This window comes from Antechinus flavipes, chromosome 3 (genome assembly GCF_016432865.1).
Source record: "Antechinus flavipes isolate AdamAnt ecotype Samford, QLD, Australia chromosome 3, AdamAnt_v2, whole genome shotgun sequence".
NCBI classification, from domain to species: domain Eukaryota; kingdom Metazoa; phylum Chordata; class Mammalia; order Dasyuromorphia; family Dasyuridae; genus Antechinus; species Antechinus flavipes.
The window spans coordinates 611,702,298-611,718,824 of record NC_067400.1 but is presented as its reverse complement, the minus strand read 5'-3'; the positions used below and the strand labels follow the sequence as shown (position 1 = coordinate 611,718,824).

General features: G+C 43.5%; 1 protein-coding gene across 1 annotated transcript in view; it reads right to left on the bottom strand.

Annotated features, from left to right (window-relative positions):
- Window positions 1-16,527, bottom strand: part of LOC127556055 (zinc finger protein 420-like) — a 35,971-nt gene that overhangs the window by 11,640 nt on the left and 7,804 nt on the right. The window contains exons 4-6 of the mRNA XM_051988906.1: window positions 12,554-12,680; window positions 9,722-9,829; window positions 1,710-3,188 (exon numbers count right to left, since the gene is read on the bottom strand). Coding sequence (XP_051844866.1) covers window positions 1,710-3,188; window positions 9,722-9,829; window positions 12,554-12,680 — 1,714 coding nt within the window. The remainder of the gene's footprint in view (window positions 1-1,709; window positions 3,189-9,721; window positions 9,830-12,553; window positions 12,681-16,527) is intronic.

The window sequence follows — 16,527 nt, the reverse complement described above, 5'->3', positions numbered from 1 at the left end:
CGGCCCCACTCTGGACTGGGGGAGAGCGGGATTCTCTGCGAACAGAGAATGAAAACCCGGATGTGGCAAGGATTCTGGGAAACGTAGTCCGGGAGCCCCCTCGCCCGGTAACTGCTTGGTTCTCTCCCTTCTTGCCCCGTCCTTTCATTCTTTCATTCGTCTTTCTTTGTTAAAGCTTTGAATGGGCTTTGCCATGTCTTTCAGTACGGATTTCAATTCTTAGTGCCCGAGACCTCAGGTCACGTGTCCCGGCCGTAGCGGCTCCGATGGCCCCGATGGGGAGGCGGGGGCGGCCGCAGGTGCCCAGGTCTGGGCCAGGGGGCGGTGCCGGGAGCGTGCTGGGGGGCGCCCCGTCCGTGCCACGGGGTCAATGACAGGAAAAGGGATGGCTGTCGCTCTTAGTGGGGGGGGCATTACGAGGGCTTCAGCCGTCAAACGGAACAGGTGGAAAGACTGGCTCTATCTCAAAAGAGAATGGATTACCTCTAGAGGGAGTGGGTTCCTTCACCCAGAGGTCTGGTGGGGAATGGGGAGGGGTCCAAGAGGGCCTCTGAAAGTTCTTTGAAACTTGGACTTTAGGGGAAAAAGGAAACAGGGGGAAAGAGGTCTATTTCCTCAAACCTGTAACATTTCGCTTACAACACAAAATAAAACTCAAGACTCACCAAACGTATTTGAGAACCAATGATTCAAATATTTAGTTCCAAAAAAGCCAGCTGTATTGGATATATAGAACCTCTAACAATGAGGCCATTTTTATTTATATTTGTTTTTTAAATTTAAAACTTAAATACAAAAGGAAAAAAAAATACCATTTACACAAAATAACATGAGAGTATTCAATATCAAACAATAAATTTTCATTGCAAGAAAACCTATATAATAAATACTATACATTGCTTTCAGAGCCGTCTGGCTTTTCTTTGCTTCCTTACAGGTTTTTTTTTTTTTTTTTTTTGTCCAATGAGGCCTCTCGAAATATCACATAGAACTATAGAGAAGAAGTTCTTTATGTAAAATAACATCACAGAATCAAGGATGAGAAAACTTGTAGATATTTATTTTTAAAGGACTATATAAGGATGACTTAAATATATATATTTCCAAGATAAGTACTCCAGTAAAAGCGGCAAATCTTGTAGTATGTTCTCACATTCAATCATCTGCTAGAATAGCCTCTTTCTTTAAAAATCCTTTAAAAAAAAAATCAAAAACTTCATTGGCATAGACCCTGTTTGCCTAAACTCTAATCTCCTGTGGACACATGAACTTTTCCTCATTTGTGTCAAACCCAAATTCACCTTGTTTGGTCATTGTAATTTCCACTTGGTCCAAATGCTCCAAGCTGAGATGTTGCAATCTTTTGTGGATTCATCTTTTCACAGACTTGTAAAGGACACAGCTTTGATATTGTCCAGTATGGGAAGGGTGAGTTGCTACGCTGGTAGACCTGTAGAAATGTACTGGAAATCTGTACCATGTCCAGGGCAGGGGTCCTCCCCTCTGCCCTCCTTTGGGGACTTCTTGGGATGGGCCTGTTGCTTAAGGCTACTGGACAAAGAAGGCCCTGGGACACACAGCAACAGAACCAGAGTCCTGCTGTGACACCTCTACTTGGGAGTGGAACAAAATGTTAAAGCAGGGGCCTACTCACTGAAGATACCCTTTGCAGTGAAGATTTTGGTGCTTGGTGAGGGCTGCCCGCCTACTGAAGGCACTCCCACATTCGTCGCAGCCATAGGGCCTCTCCCCAGTGTGAATTCTCTGATGCTGAGTGAGGAACGTGCTCCGGCTGAAGGATTTCCCACACTCGCTGCACTCGTAGGGCTTTTCCCCAGTGTGTGTCCTCTGGTGGTAATAAAGGGACTGTCTCTGGCTGAAGGACTTCCCACACTCACTGCACTCATAAGGTTTCTCTCCGCTGTGGGTTTGCTGATGGCGAGTTAGGAACGTGCTCCGGCTGAAGGCTTTCCCACACTCACTGCATTCGTAGGGCTTCTCTCCGGTGTGAAACCTCTGATGTTCAGTGAGAGATGAGTTCTGACTGAAGGACTTGCCACACTCACCGCACTCAAAGAGCTTCTCTGCCCGATGAATCCTCTGGTGCTCAGTAAGGTAGTTCCTCCTGCTGAAGGTTTTCCCACAGTCCCTGCACTCGTAGGGCTTCTCCCCCGTGTGCGTTTGCTTGTGTTGGGTGAGGGAGGCATTGTAACTGAAGGCTTTCCCACACACGTTGCATTTGTAGGGTTTCTCCCCCGTGTGTGCTCTCTGGTGATAATAAAGGGACGAGTTCTGGCTGAAGGCTTTCCCGCACTCGCTGCACTCATAGGGTTTCTCCCCAGTGTGCGTTCTCTGGTGCTGGGTAAGGCACGTGCTGTGGCTGAAGCATTTCCCACATTCACTACATTCATAAGGCTTCTCTCCGGTGTGAATCCGCTGATGTCGAATGAAGACTGAGCAGTAACTGAAGGACTTTCCACATTCGTTGCATTTGTAGGGTTTTTCTACATTATGAACTCTCTGATGTCGGAGAAGGTTTGAGCTATCGGTAAAGGCTTTTCCACAGTCATCACATTTATAGGGCTTCTCTATGGTATGGATTCTGTGATGCTGAATTAGAGAGGAACAGTACCCAAAGGCCTTCCCACACACACTGCATTCATAGGGCTTCTCTCCAGTATGAATTCTTTGATGTCGGACCAAGGCTGAGAAGTAGCTAAAGGATTTCCCACAATCGCTACATTTGTACGTCTTCTCCACGTAATGAATTTTCTGATGTCGAAGGAGGGTTGAGTTATCGCTAAAAGCTTTCCCACATTCACTACATTCAAAGGGTTTCTCTAAAATGTGGATTTTCTGGTGCTGATTCAGGGACGAGCAGTATCTGAAGGTTTTCTCACATTCGTTGCATTTATAAGGTTTCTCTCCGGTATGAATTCGCCAGTGTCGAATGAGCTCAGAGCAGTAGATAAATCTTTTCCCACATTCGCTACATTCAAAGGGTTTCACTTGATTTCTCTGCTTTTTGTTTAAACTGCCCTCATTTTCTCTGGCTTTTCGTCCCCTAAACTTTGAGTACATGGGACTATTCCTTGGAAGTCTTTTTATTATCAGCCCCGGGAAAGAGTTTTCTTGAAAAACTCTCTGCTTTGGAATTGATGTTTTAGCCTCAGGCCTGGTCTTTGATTCTGAAAGGAATTTTTTAAAATTACATGTATACTTTGTTCATCATGTTAAGAGGGGATAATACAGTGAAAGAGGATAATAAAACTGAAAATAATGTCTGAGGCGGGGTATGTTTTTCACAGCTCTGAATTCCATTCAATGCTATTGGGCAACTTTGAAAAACACTAGGGTACAAAAGGGGGAAAATGAGCAGGGGATAGATGTGTAGTATATGAGATAAACAAAGAATGATTGTTAGATGGTTGATATTGAAATATATTTTGCACTTCTTCATATGTATAATCCCTTTCATACTGCTTAGCTTCTTAAAGAGCAAAGAAGGGGAAGGAGGGAGAGAATTTGGAACTCAAAATTTTTTTTTAAATGAACATTAAATTTTTTCATGTAATCAGGAAATACTTAATGAAATAAAGCTATAATGAAAATAGAAAAATAAATAAAATCAATTACTCTTAAGAAAAAAAAAAGGTTGTTCTTTTAAGAGAGAAAGAAGGTGGGAAAATTGAGAAAGCATATGGACCAGGTCAAGATCAAGACCTATTTATCCTCTCTGCACTCTCTACTCCTTTAGCTTAATACACTGTTTCCTTTTCCTGTCGGCCTCCTGCCCCAGCAGGGGCTTCCTTACTTTTGAAGTCTTGTTTCTGCCCCCCTGCAATGCTTGGACCTTCAGTCTCTGGGTTTCTCTCAGCTCTGGCTACTCCACTATATCCATCTGTTCTCTAGTCTCTGATCTGCCCACACTGCCCACTTGGGGGGGGGGGGAGGGTTCTCCTCTTTCTGATTTGTCACCTTGTCATTCTTCACAAACCACAGACAAATACAGTATCAGGATGACTCTTAATCTGGTGAGTTCCTATTGTGTGCAGGGCAGGACATTAAAAAATAAAACAAAATATCTAAAAGATGGTCTTTACCTCCTAAAAATGTATGAACCTGCCCAGGAAGTAGTGGGACTCCTCTCATTTGAGTCCATCAAGCAAAAGCTAGATACACTTGCCAGATATGTAGCATGCATGTTTATCTCTAGGGGAGTGGGGGGTGGGATGAGGGGTGAGGGGTGGCTCTTCTGATTTCCTTCCCAATCCTGACACTTTGTGATTCTCTAAAGAGAAATGTTCTATTCTAGGGCAGGGATGGGCCAAATCTGAGTGGCCACTTGATTTTGTACAGCCCCTGAGTTGGGAATTTTTGAATTTAATATCCAACTGCAAAATGCTGAAAACCATTCTTGGTTCTCCACTATATAAAACCACACGTAGTCTGTGGCTCTCCCTTCTAGAAGGGGACCAAGAGGACTGGACCGCTCTCTATCCCCAGTCAGTCTGGGAAGCAGGCTCTTCTGAGGGAGTGGATGCGAGGACCCTGAGCTAGGAGCAAAGACAGGAAGCTCTTGGGTTGGCCATGCTGTTGCCTTTCCCAGTCTGAGGAGAGTCAGGGAAGGGAAGTTCCCATACCAAGGATACTTAACCACACTTAATAAGATCCCACCAACAATCACAGACACAGAAAGGGGATCTCCGCAACCATTTAGTCTAACTCATTCTCTCCCACCCCCATGAGTTCTTCTTACTAATTCTTGACAAGCAGTCGTCTAGCCTTCGCCTGAGGACTGGGAGAGCCAAGGGCCATGGGAGATGGAGGACAAGGGGAATCCATAAGGAGCCTGCCTGGAGGGGCTGCTCTGTAACTCTGCCCTGGGCACCCAGCTTCTGCCCGCTGGCATTTACTTATCCAGCAGAGGCCAGCCTACCCTCTTCATGCCATGTTCCCACCTGGTTTTCCTAGCTCTGGGAACTGAAACTGAATCAACATACCAAGCAACTCCCTCACTGGCCCCATGCCATCCCCAGGGAAACAACAGACACCTAGCCCCAGGCCAGATGCCTCTGTTGTGGTTTGTGCCAGCGGCAGGGTCTGAGGAGTCTGTCTCACAGGGCCCACAGCTGGCACTGGGTCACATGAATGGGTCACACGAATGGGGGGAGATGCGGGCTAATCTCACAGATTAGGAAGGGTTTGAGATAACAGCGCTGATGACTTCTGATACAGCCTCTGGGCACTCCCTGAACTGCCAACGCTGGGGAACCTACCGTTTTGCAGCCAGCTCAGCTTTTGGATAATTCTAATTGTCAGGAGGCTCTGGGACAAGAGGTGGCCATCTCATTAAAAACAGGTAAGAGATATATTCAGAAACAAAGGTGAGGTAAAAGCAAAATAGTTTTTAAAAGCTGACAATTAGTGCACATATTTAACCTATTTCAGAATGTTGGGCAGCTAGGTGCTATAGTGGATAGAGCCCCAGCCCTGAAGTCAGGAGGACCTGAGTTCAAATCTGACCTCAGACACTTAACTTCCTAGCTGTGTGACCCTGGGCAAGTCACTTAACCCTAAATGACTCAGAAAAAAAAAAAAAAAGAATGTTGCAAGGGAATTAATAAGGATTATCTTTTTGCATACATGGGATATAATACTTGTAAGTCATTAGAACTTTCTCATTACGGCAATTTAAAAAGTATATGTAGACAGAGGGCACAGATGTGAGTTGAATATGAAGGGATAACATCTTTTTAAAAAATGATGAAATTAACAGGGACACTGATGCATTGTTGGTGGAGTTGTGAACGAATCCAACCATTCTGGAGAGCAATCTGGAATTATGCCCAAAAAGTTATCAAACTGTGCATACCCTTTGATCCAGCAGTGTTTCTATTGGGCTTATACCCCAAAGAGATACTAAAGAAGGGAAAGGGACCTGTATGTGCCAAAATGTTTGTGGCAGCCCTGTTTGTAGTGGCCAGAAACTGGAAAATGAATGGATGCCCATCAATTGGAGAATGGTTGAGTAAATTGTGGTATATGAATGTTATGGAATATTATTGTTCTGTAAGGAATGACCAGCAGGATGAATACAGAGAGGACTGGCGAGACTTACATGAACTGATGCTGAGTGAAATGAGCAGAACCAGGAGATCATTATATACCTCAACAATGATACTGTTTGAGGATGTATTCTGATGGAAGTGGATCTCTTCGATAAAGAGAACTAATTCAGTTCCAATTGATCAAAGATGGACAGAAGCAGCTACACCCAAAGAAAGAACACTGGAAAATGAATATAAACTGCTTGCATTTTTGTTTTTCTTCCCGAGTTATTTCTACCTTCTGAATCCAATTCTTCCTGTGCAACAAGAAAACTGTTCGGTTCTGCACATTGTGCAGATATTGTGTCCAGGATATACTGTAACCTATTCAACATGTAAAGGACTGCTTGCCATCTGGGGGAGGGAGTGGAGGGAGGGAGGGGAAAAATCGGAACAGAAGTGAGTGCAAGGGATAATGTTGTAAAAAATTACCCTGGCATGCGTTCTATCAATAAAAAGTTATTTTTTAAAAAAAAAAAGAAAGAAAGAAATGGATAGGTTTAAAAAAAAATGATGAAATTAAAGAGAGAGCAATGTATTGGGAGAGAAAGAGAGAAGTGGAATGAAGCAAAGTATCTGCTATCAAAAAAAAAAAAAAGCTTTTGTAGTGGAGGGAAGAGAGGAAGGAGAGTGAATGAGTGAACCTTACTCTCATCAGAATTGGCTCAAAGAGGAAATAACATACTTAACATGGGTATAAAAATCTATCATACCCTGTAGGAAAATAGCAGGAGAATGGAGTATGGGAAGGGAGAAAGGTGATAAAACAGAGGGCCTATTGGGGGAGGGAGTGCTCAGTAGCAAAACACTCTTGAGAAGGGAGAGAGTGAAAGGAGAGAGAGAATACATGGGGGAAATACAGTTAGCAATAGTAATTGTAAAAAAGAATTTCGAAGCAAGTTTCCCTGAGAAGGCCTCATTTCTCAAATATAGAAGGAACTGAGCCAAATTTCTAAAAAATAAGAACCATGTTCCAATTGATAAATGATCCGAAAATATAATGTGCCCAAAAGGCTATAAATTCATGCATATCGTTTGACCTAACAGCACTACTACTAGGCATGAATACCAAAAGAGATTAAAAAATAAAAGGAAAAGGAAAATGACTTATATGTACAAAAATATTTATAGCAGCTTTACTGTCAAGGCAAAAAAATTGGGCAATTAAAGGGATGCCCATCAATTGGGGAATGGCTCAATAAACTGTGGTATATGAATGTTATGGAATATTATTGTTCTGTAAGGAATGACCAGCAGGATGAATACAGAGAGGACTGGCGAGACTTACATGAACTGATGCTGAGTGAAATGAGCAGAACCAGGAGATCATTATATACCTCAACAATGATACTGTTTGAGGATGTATTCTGATGGAAGTGGATCTCTTCGATAAAGAGAGCTAATTCAGTTCCAATTGATCAAAGATGGACAGAAGCAGCTACACCCAAAGAAAGAACACTGGAAAATGAATATAAACTGCTTGCATTTTTGTTTTTCTTCCCGAGTTATTTCTACCTTCTGAATCCAATTCTCCCTGTGCAACAAGAAAACTGTTCGGTTCTGCACATTGTGCAGATATTGTGTCCAGGATATACTGTAACCTATTCAACATGTAAAGGACTGCTTGCCATCTGGGGGAGGGGGTGGAGGGAGGGAGGGGAAAAATCGGAACAGAAGTGAGTGCAAGGGATAATGTTGTAAAAAATTACCCTGGCATGCGTTCTATCAATAAAAAGTTATTTAAAAAAAAAGAAAGAAAGAAAGAAAGAAATGGATAGGTTTTTTAAAAAAATGATGAAATTAAAGAGAGAGCAATGTATTGGGAGAGAAAGCGAGAAGTGGAATGAAGCAAAGTATCTGCTATCAAAAAAAAAAAAAAAAAGCTTTTGTAGTGGAGGGAAGAGAGGAAGGAGAGTGAATGAGTGAATCTTACTCTCATCAGAATTGGCTCAAAGAGGAAATAACATACTTAACATGAGTATAAAAATCTATCATACCCTGTAGGAAAATAGCAGGAGAATGGAGTATGGGAAGGGAGAAAGGTGATAAAACAGAGGGCCTACTGGGGGAGGGAGTGCTCAGTAGCAAAACACTCTTGAGAAGGGAGAGAGTGAAACGAGAGAGAGAATACATGGGGGAAATACAGTTAGCAATAGTAATCGTAAAAAAGAATTTCGAAGCAAGTTTCCCTGAGAAGGCCTCATTTCTCAAATATAGAAGAAACTGAGCCAAATTTCTAAAAAATAAGAACCATGTCCCAATTGATAAATGATCCGAAAATATAATGTGCCCAAAAGGCTATAAATTCATGCATATCGTTTGACCTAACAGCACTACTACTAGGCATGAATACCAAAAGAGATTAAAAAATAAAAGGAAAAGGAAAATGACTTATATGTACAAAAATATTTATAGCAGCTTTACTGTCAAGGCAAAAAAATTGGGCAATTAAAGGGATGCCCATCAATTGGGGAATGGTTCAATAAACTGTGGTATATATTTACGATATAATATTATTGTTCTATGGGAAATGACAAGCAGGAAGGTCTCAGAAAAAAACAACTTGGAGCTCCATGAACTCAAATGGACTGAAAAGCACTTATATATAAGTAATAGCAATGTTCTGGGATGACCAGCTGTAAATAACTTTGTTTTCTCTGTAGCACTAAGAAAAAGCCTATCTGTATCCAGAGAAGAAACTGGTTGTGTTCCTTCATACAGAATGAAGCATTCATTCTTTCTTCCTCTTTCTCAACTTAATTTTTCTTGAGAGTTTTTATTTTTATTAGGGAAAAAGAGCTACGTTTTCTTTCACAACTTGACTTATGGAAATGTTTTGCTTAACTTCACATGTATCTTAATTGTGGATGGGGATAAGGGAGAAAATCTAGAACTCAAAAAAAATTTTTTTGAATATAATGGGAAAATATTAATAAACGATGAAAACTATCTTTGATTTATATAAACTGAGGCTAAGTGAAGTGAGCAGAACCAAGAGAACATTGTACACAGCAACAAGATTATGTGATGATCAATCGTGATGGATTTGGCTCTTTTCAACAATGAGGTGATTCAGCCTAGTTCCAATACATTTGTGATGGAGAGAGAGAGCCATCTGCACCCAGAGATAGAACTGTGAGAACTGAGGGTGGATCACAATATAGTGTTTTTACTTTTTTGTTTGCTTTTTTTCCCTTTCTCATGTTTTTTTCTCTTGATTTGATTTTTCTTGTGCAGCATGATGAATATGGAAGTGTTTAGAATAATGGCACATGTTAAAACAATATCAGATTGTTTGCTGTCTCGGAGAGGGGGAAGGAGGTAAAAAGAGGGAAAGAGAAGGAGAAAAATTTGGAACACAAGGCTCTGCAGAGGTGAATGTTGAAAACTATCTTTGCATGTATTTGGAAAAAGAAAATACTCTTGAAGATTAAAAAAAAAATGACGATTAGGTTAAGTAAGTACTTGTCATGAAGGGTTCAAAGGTAAGGGCAGACTCTGGCCTATGGAGAAGCAGTCATGGCTGAGCATTTCAAAGCTGTCACCAGCCCTGAAGTGACCAACTGGTTTTCCTGTGGCCATGTTTCTTCCTGGCTACTACATTCACTCACCTGGACAGGGACCTCTGGGGACATTTCTCTTGTTAATACTCTGTGGGCTCCACGGCTCTTTCCTCTGTTCCAAATGCAGGATGACATCAGGTTTGGAAAACACAAGTCCTGCTCACAGGAAAAGGTACTCCAGTTATTTACTAATCAGCGAATCTTTAATGCTTCTGGCAGCTATGAAAGTAAATGATGTTCCTGTTCTACCCAGGGGTCTTAGAGCATTTTGGCCTCTGGGCATCCACAGGTAAAGGGACCCAGCGCTCTCCCTCCGGGCCTTTTCTGTCCCCTTGAGGATTACATGAAGAAAGGAGTGGTTGGAATGGGCCCTGGCTAAGAACTCAGCAAGAAAAGGAGATGTTTTCAGAATTCACAAATCTGCCCAAAGTGCCTGGCAGTTAGGACCACAGGGACCGGACCACCGGCAGTGGGCAGCATGGTATTGCTGACAACAGCCGCTGCTCTTGGGCCTTTGGAAGACAAGACCAGCTCCTTTAACAAGGAAAGCAGCGAAGGACCGTACCTGACCCACTGGGTTCACAGACCCAAAAGGCTGGGCGCTACCTTTCTGCCTCTCCCCCCAGAAATAGGATTTTGCTTCTAACACAGGTAAGAGAAATCTCCCATAGAAAAAATGAAATATATTAGTTGAAAAATGAACCTGGATTTGATTCTCTTCTAACAGTGAGATTCCATCACAGATCAATATGCAGAAGATGATTGCCTTGGGGGCAGTGGGAGCGCCAAGGCCCTTGGGAGACTGCCCCTAGACTTTAAGGGAGCTACACAGCCTAGCCCTTGTTGGCCATCCCTCCTCAGGAGGAAGGTTGTTCTGCTTTGGTTTTGGCAGAGAATACTCTTCAATGAAGGACAAATGGAGCCACAGGGTCCCGAGGCAGGTGAGGGGACCCTTCTTCTATGTTGAGGAGGATGCTGACCTTAGCACTGAGATAATAGGTCCCTGCCTGTTTGTATCTCCCTATAATTACTAGTTCTTTCCCTGCTACGTGGTGAGTTCTCCATGGTTTTTTTTTTTTTTTTTCATTTATTGTCTTAAATGCATGTCTAAAGATAATAGACACAGCAAATAATTTCTGGAAATAGGTAGGGCATAAATCACAACTAAATAATAGTTGCCCAAAGGGGCTTGAGCAATGGGCCTGCCAGAACTATCTGGACCTTGGTCCTGGAAGTCCTTGCCTCTCTGGGGCTTAGCCTGTATCACATGAGCACTCTGCAGACCCTTCAGCACCAGCAGCAGCAACAACGCTCTCATTCAGGCTCCAATCTGCCTGGATCAGTTGCCGAAAACAAAGGGGCCCGAGACCTACATTTTATGTGTGTGTGCTCAGGATGAAGGAGAGAACCTGGATTATTTGCAGCAACAAGCAAACCAAGGAAACGATAGTAGAGGCCTATTTCCCCTGCTGTCAGACTCCTGGGAAAGTGGGGTTCTCTCCCTGGCTTACAGTGACTCAGGAAGCACAAAAGAGCCTATGTTGCAAACGTTACAAGCTTAGCTGAGAGAAAGGGCAGGGACCCAACATGTGTTTTCAACATGGTTCTGGGTCCAAAGCAGAAGTTCCAGCCAGGCAAACCCACGGATCCTGGGGTTAGAGAATCAGAGGTGGATCCAGAGACTGGATCTCTTTGTCGACCAAGAAATGAAGAGCCAGGAAGATTGCTTGGTTTGGGCCTATGGGCCCAGGAGCAGGAGCAGGTGATTCGCATGCCTTCCATTGCCCCACGCTAGTATAAGACATCTCTGAGAAAGGGAAAGAGGCTGAGAGGGGCCAGTGGAGGGGGACGCAGAGGTGTCCAAGCCCTCAAAACTGAGGAGTTGCCTCATCCCCAGGGGGTCCTCGAGAAGAGGGCACCCTCAGGGACCAGGGAGAGTCCTCCCGCATCTGATCCATGGCATCCCAGGGAGAACATCGAGCAGTTCATTTCATCAGCGCCAATGAAGCAGTGGCAGCTCTCTGGCAAAGGGCGGAATGAGAGAGAAGCCCGGGCAGAAAAGGTGGCGAGAGGGCGCGTGTCCTCAGCACGAGGCACGGCACTGCTTTTTGGAGAAAGGAATCTATTTCTAGGGGGGAGACGGAAGGTGAGTAGGAAGAAAGAACTAGATGTTATAGTCAAGACCTTGAGAGCAAGGGACAGGGAAGGGAGGTCAGGGCCCTGGGGATGAGTTAAGAAGGGCCCCCAACCCGAGGGCAGTTTCCTCCTGCCAGATCCTGTAGGGAGGGACAGAAGCCTCTTGTGGTTTCTCCCAGTTAAGCCAGAGAGGTCCATCCCGCTGCTGGGAGGAAAGCCTGACCTAGACACAGGGAGAATGAGAATGAGAATGAGAAAACAGGCGAGAGGGAGGGAGAGCTCCCTGGGCCAAAAGCGGAGCAATGAGCTGGGCTAATACCCTTCTGGTGGGGTGAGGCAAAGGGGACGTTTCCCCTCTCTGCACCCGACAGGCAGAGTCTAAATTGGGCTCCCGGGGCTCCCTGAGAAGGGCATCCCTGCCTGCAGACCCCTGCCCGCTGGGACCCAAAGCTGCAGGAGTCTAAGAGGGCTTGGAGGGAGCTGGACTCTTCCGGGGGGACTGTGGAGGCCCAGAAAGACGACGGGGGGGAAGGGAGCTCAGAACGAGGCCCTGAGGCCTCCTCTGGAGTGCTGGCTCCCGGCAGAGAGCACAGGTTCAGCAAGGCCTTCCCTCCCAGCCGTACACAGTGGGGACCAGAGAGCCCCTCCGGTGGGGCCAGTCAGGAAGGTCTGCTCCCTGACCCTCACCCCAAACCCACAAGCTGGCAGACAGAGGTTCTGAGTCCGGAGGAAAGCTGTCCTTACCCAGGAAGACTAGGTTCTTGTAGTTCTCCAGCATCACCTCCCTGTACAGGTCCCTCTGGGCAGGGTCCAGGTAGCCCCACTCCTCCTGCGTGAAGTCCACAGCCACATCCTTGAATGTCACCGAGTCCTGGAACACCAAAGACATTCCTGCTTACGCAGCCCATCCTTCCCTGGCCCCGGCTAGGCAGCCAGTGAGGAGAGGCTTTTCCTGGGGGGAGACAACTCTTCCAGCTCCTGAGTTCAAATGCAGCCTCAGACACTGACTAGCTGTGTGATCCTGGGCAAGTCACTTAACCCTGCTTACCTCCGTTTCCCCTTCTGTAAAATGAGCTGGAGAAGGAAATGGTAAAGCACGCCAGCATTTTTGCCAAGAAAATACCAAAGAGAGACATAAAGAGTCAGAAGTGACTAAAATGACTCAAAAACAGAAAAATGGTTAATTAACAGTGGTAAGAAAAGGATTTGGTAATTTGATGAACTGGGCACTGGGTGCTGTCGTTCATTATCGGGGGCCAAAATAACATCACTATGTCAGTCAAGCTACGTGGTGGGATGTGGCCGATCAGCCCAAGAGCTCGGAAGGCTCTGCCACAGGTCGGTCACCAACATGTGGAGGGGAGATGGCTCCCAGTCTGCAGTCTCACGTTTCCAGAGCTATTGCAGTTCTGCTTTGCTCCTGGATTACAGCACCAGCTTTGATGGGGGTATACCATGGGTCTCCCATCAATTCCACAGCTCCTCAGAGAGACCCTGAGAGGGTCCTTGGGTTGCTTTTTCTGACCACCTTGTATGACTTCTCCACTCTGTGTTCTAGGGAGAATGAGGAGATCCCCTTTGGGAAGAAAGTCAGGAAGGCAGAAGTCAACCCAGACCTTAAAGGGGTAGCATTTCAGCAACAGGGGATAAACAGAGTTCTTTCCAGACACGGGAAGGAGCCTAAACAAAAGCACGAGTGCTGGAAAACTGGCATTAGGAAGATTAATACACTCAGGTCCTCATCTCTCAAACACCCATTTCTGCAAAATTCACTCCAAACAAATAATAAAGAAACTAAAATAAAGCTGAGAAACGAGAGTAAATATAAGCACTTCCACCCCAGAACTGTAAGAAAAAGTCACCCAGAACCCCACGGGCAGTCAGAAAGGAGACTGCCAGAAGAGCCAGGGCCAAGGAAAGCAAACAGATCTGCAGTCTCCTAGCAGGCCAGAAAAATAAAAACGAGTAGTTTTCAAGGCTTCCCTGGAGGCCACAAGCCTCCTCCCCAAGGCCTGGAGGGGTTAGGCTTCCCTGGCAGTCCTAGGGAGTGTCAGGGGCGCGGCTGGAACAGCCAGTGCGATTGGGCCTGTGAAGGCCTTAGCACTCTGTCCCAAGAGGATACAAAAGCCCTGGCAGACCCAGTGCCTTAAACCCCAGTTAGTGAAGGTCAGTATCAACACTCAGGTTTCGCAGGCTGAGGCCTAGCAAAGGCAACAATCCCATCCAAAAAGTACTGCAAGGAGCCTGGCCCAGGCACAAAAACCCGATTCAGGAACCAAAGCTAGAGAGAAATGAATAAAACCAAGTGTGACACCAGCAAGTATAAAAAACTTCTTTAAAAAAATCAAAGATGCCCAAAAATCTAGCCTGAGAGAAAGCAACTGTAAGAAGGGACTCGGAGGAAAAAACAGATTTCCCATAAGGACTACATAAATACTTAAAAGAAATAAAGCAAAAGTTAAAAATAAAAAAGAAATTAAAATATTGGAGGAGGAAATTAGAAGAATTTAGAATAAACTATTAGAATAGTTCTTATTCAAGAAGTGGAATTCCAAGCAATTCCAATAGACTTTGGACAGAAAATATCATCTGTATTCAGGAAAAGAACTAAGGAGACTGAATATAAATCAAAACATGCTATGTTTCTTATTTCTGGTTTTTTTTTTTTTTCATCTCTCCCATGGTTTTTCCCTTTTGCTCAGCTTTTTCTCTCCCAACATGATTCATAAAGCAACGTGTGCTAAAAAATAAATAAATAAAAGAAAATGGAATTTCTGAAAACCAGGATAGATCAACCAGAAATCAATGATTCCTCCATGAGACAGCCAGAAACATAAGAACAAGACTGAAGACATAGAAGAACATGTAAAGATATCTGATATCAAAAACTGACCTGGAAAATGGGTCAAGGAAAGAGAACTTTAGAATCACTGGGCTCCTTGAGAACTATTATTCTAAAAAAAAGCATACGTTATAGCAGTAAATTACATACTGTTAATATTTCCATTGACAAAATATGAAAACCCATTAGACAATCATTTTGAATATTATACCATAGTAATTCTCTAACCTTATTTATAATAGGCATGAGAATTTGGTAAGAAAAAATGGAAAGGATTCTGGAGAGATGGAATAGGTTGGAAAATTTCAAGCTCTCCAGATTTTCCCAACAAATAAAACAAATTTGTGCCTCAGGGAGAATACTGACTGGTGAAAAATCAATACGATTTGGGGCAGAACAGGGGTCCTACTGGCACAACCCAACAAGATTAAAGAAGAAAAAGTATGGACACTATTTTAAGAATTCATAAATAAAATTGTTCAGATCTATTAAAATCCAAATGCAAAGCAAAGATAGGAAGAATCCATTGACTCCTTCTACTATAAACTATAGAAGATATTGGCATATATTTAAAAAGCCAAAAGACAGACACTTATAATCAAGAATATATTATCTTGCAAAGCTGAATATAATGCTACAAGAAGAAAAATGAATCTTTAATGAAAAAGAATTTTCAAACATTTCTAACGAAAGAACAAGGGTTGAATTGTCTTTTCAACTGCAAATAATCAAGAAAAAGGTAAGTTTATGTGAAAAATGTGAACAGTCTACTTGATTATGTACCAGGGAGTAAAGGAAGAGTAAATTAGAGAATTTTCAAACATTCCTAATAAAAAGACAAGGGTCGAATTGTCTTTTCAGCTGGAAACAATCAAAAAAAAGGTAAGTTTGTATGAAAAAAGTGAACCATCTGTTTAATAATGTAAGTAAGTATCCCTTCAGAGTACAAAGAAAGCTAACTATGAAAAACAAGATCTGGAAGTAGATTGGTTTTGTTCTAAGAATTTTAAGAGCATAAAGAAGAAGGAGAGTAAAAGGAATATATTACTGTACAAAGGCGCAAGAGAAGGGTGAAGCTTGCTTTATAATTGGGGTGGGTAAAAAATATGCAAACATGGAGGGGGGAGGGCCCATGAGATGAACCATTCTTACCTGAAAGGACAAAAGAAAGTTGAACATACACAAACATTGTGATGGAGAAATACAATACATCAAATTTAATTGGGGAAAAAAACGGGGGATTCCACATGCTCTCCTGGTTCTCCTCCCACCTCTCTGACAACAACTTCTGTTTTCTTTGCTGGATCTTCATACAGGTCACCCTCTACCTGGAGATGTCCCTCAGGGTTATTCTGGGCCTTCTTCCCTTCTCTCTCTTTACTATTTCATGGTGATCTCATCAGCTCCATGGATTTATTACCATTTCTGGGTGATTCCCAAATCTACCTTTCCTACGCCAAACTCTACTGACTCCCAATCTTGCATCTCCAACTGCTTTCCAGACATCTTGAATTGGATATCTGGTAGACATCTGACACTCATTATCTCCAAAGAAGAACTCATTATCTTTCCCCCAAACTCTCCTTCCTTCCTATCTTCCCTATTACTTTTGAGGGCACCACTTTCCTAGTTGCTCATTTAATTGGTAGTTGAAGGAAGGAGTGGAGGACAATGCAGGCAAGAGAAGATATGGGGGTGAACTAAGATGATGATAAGATGTACAGTAATAACAGGACATGGACTTGAGAGATCATGTGGAGATAGAAAAGGACTGAAGAAGCAATTGAAGATGGAAAATGAGAGACAGGAAAGTCCACAATGACTTTGTGATTTCAACCGGTCATGATTGGAGGGAAGGGATGCCATTAACAGAATT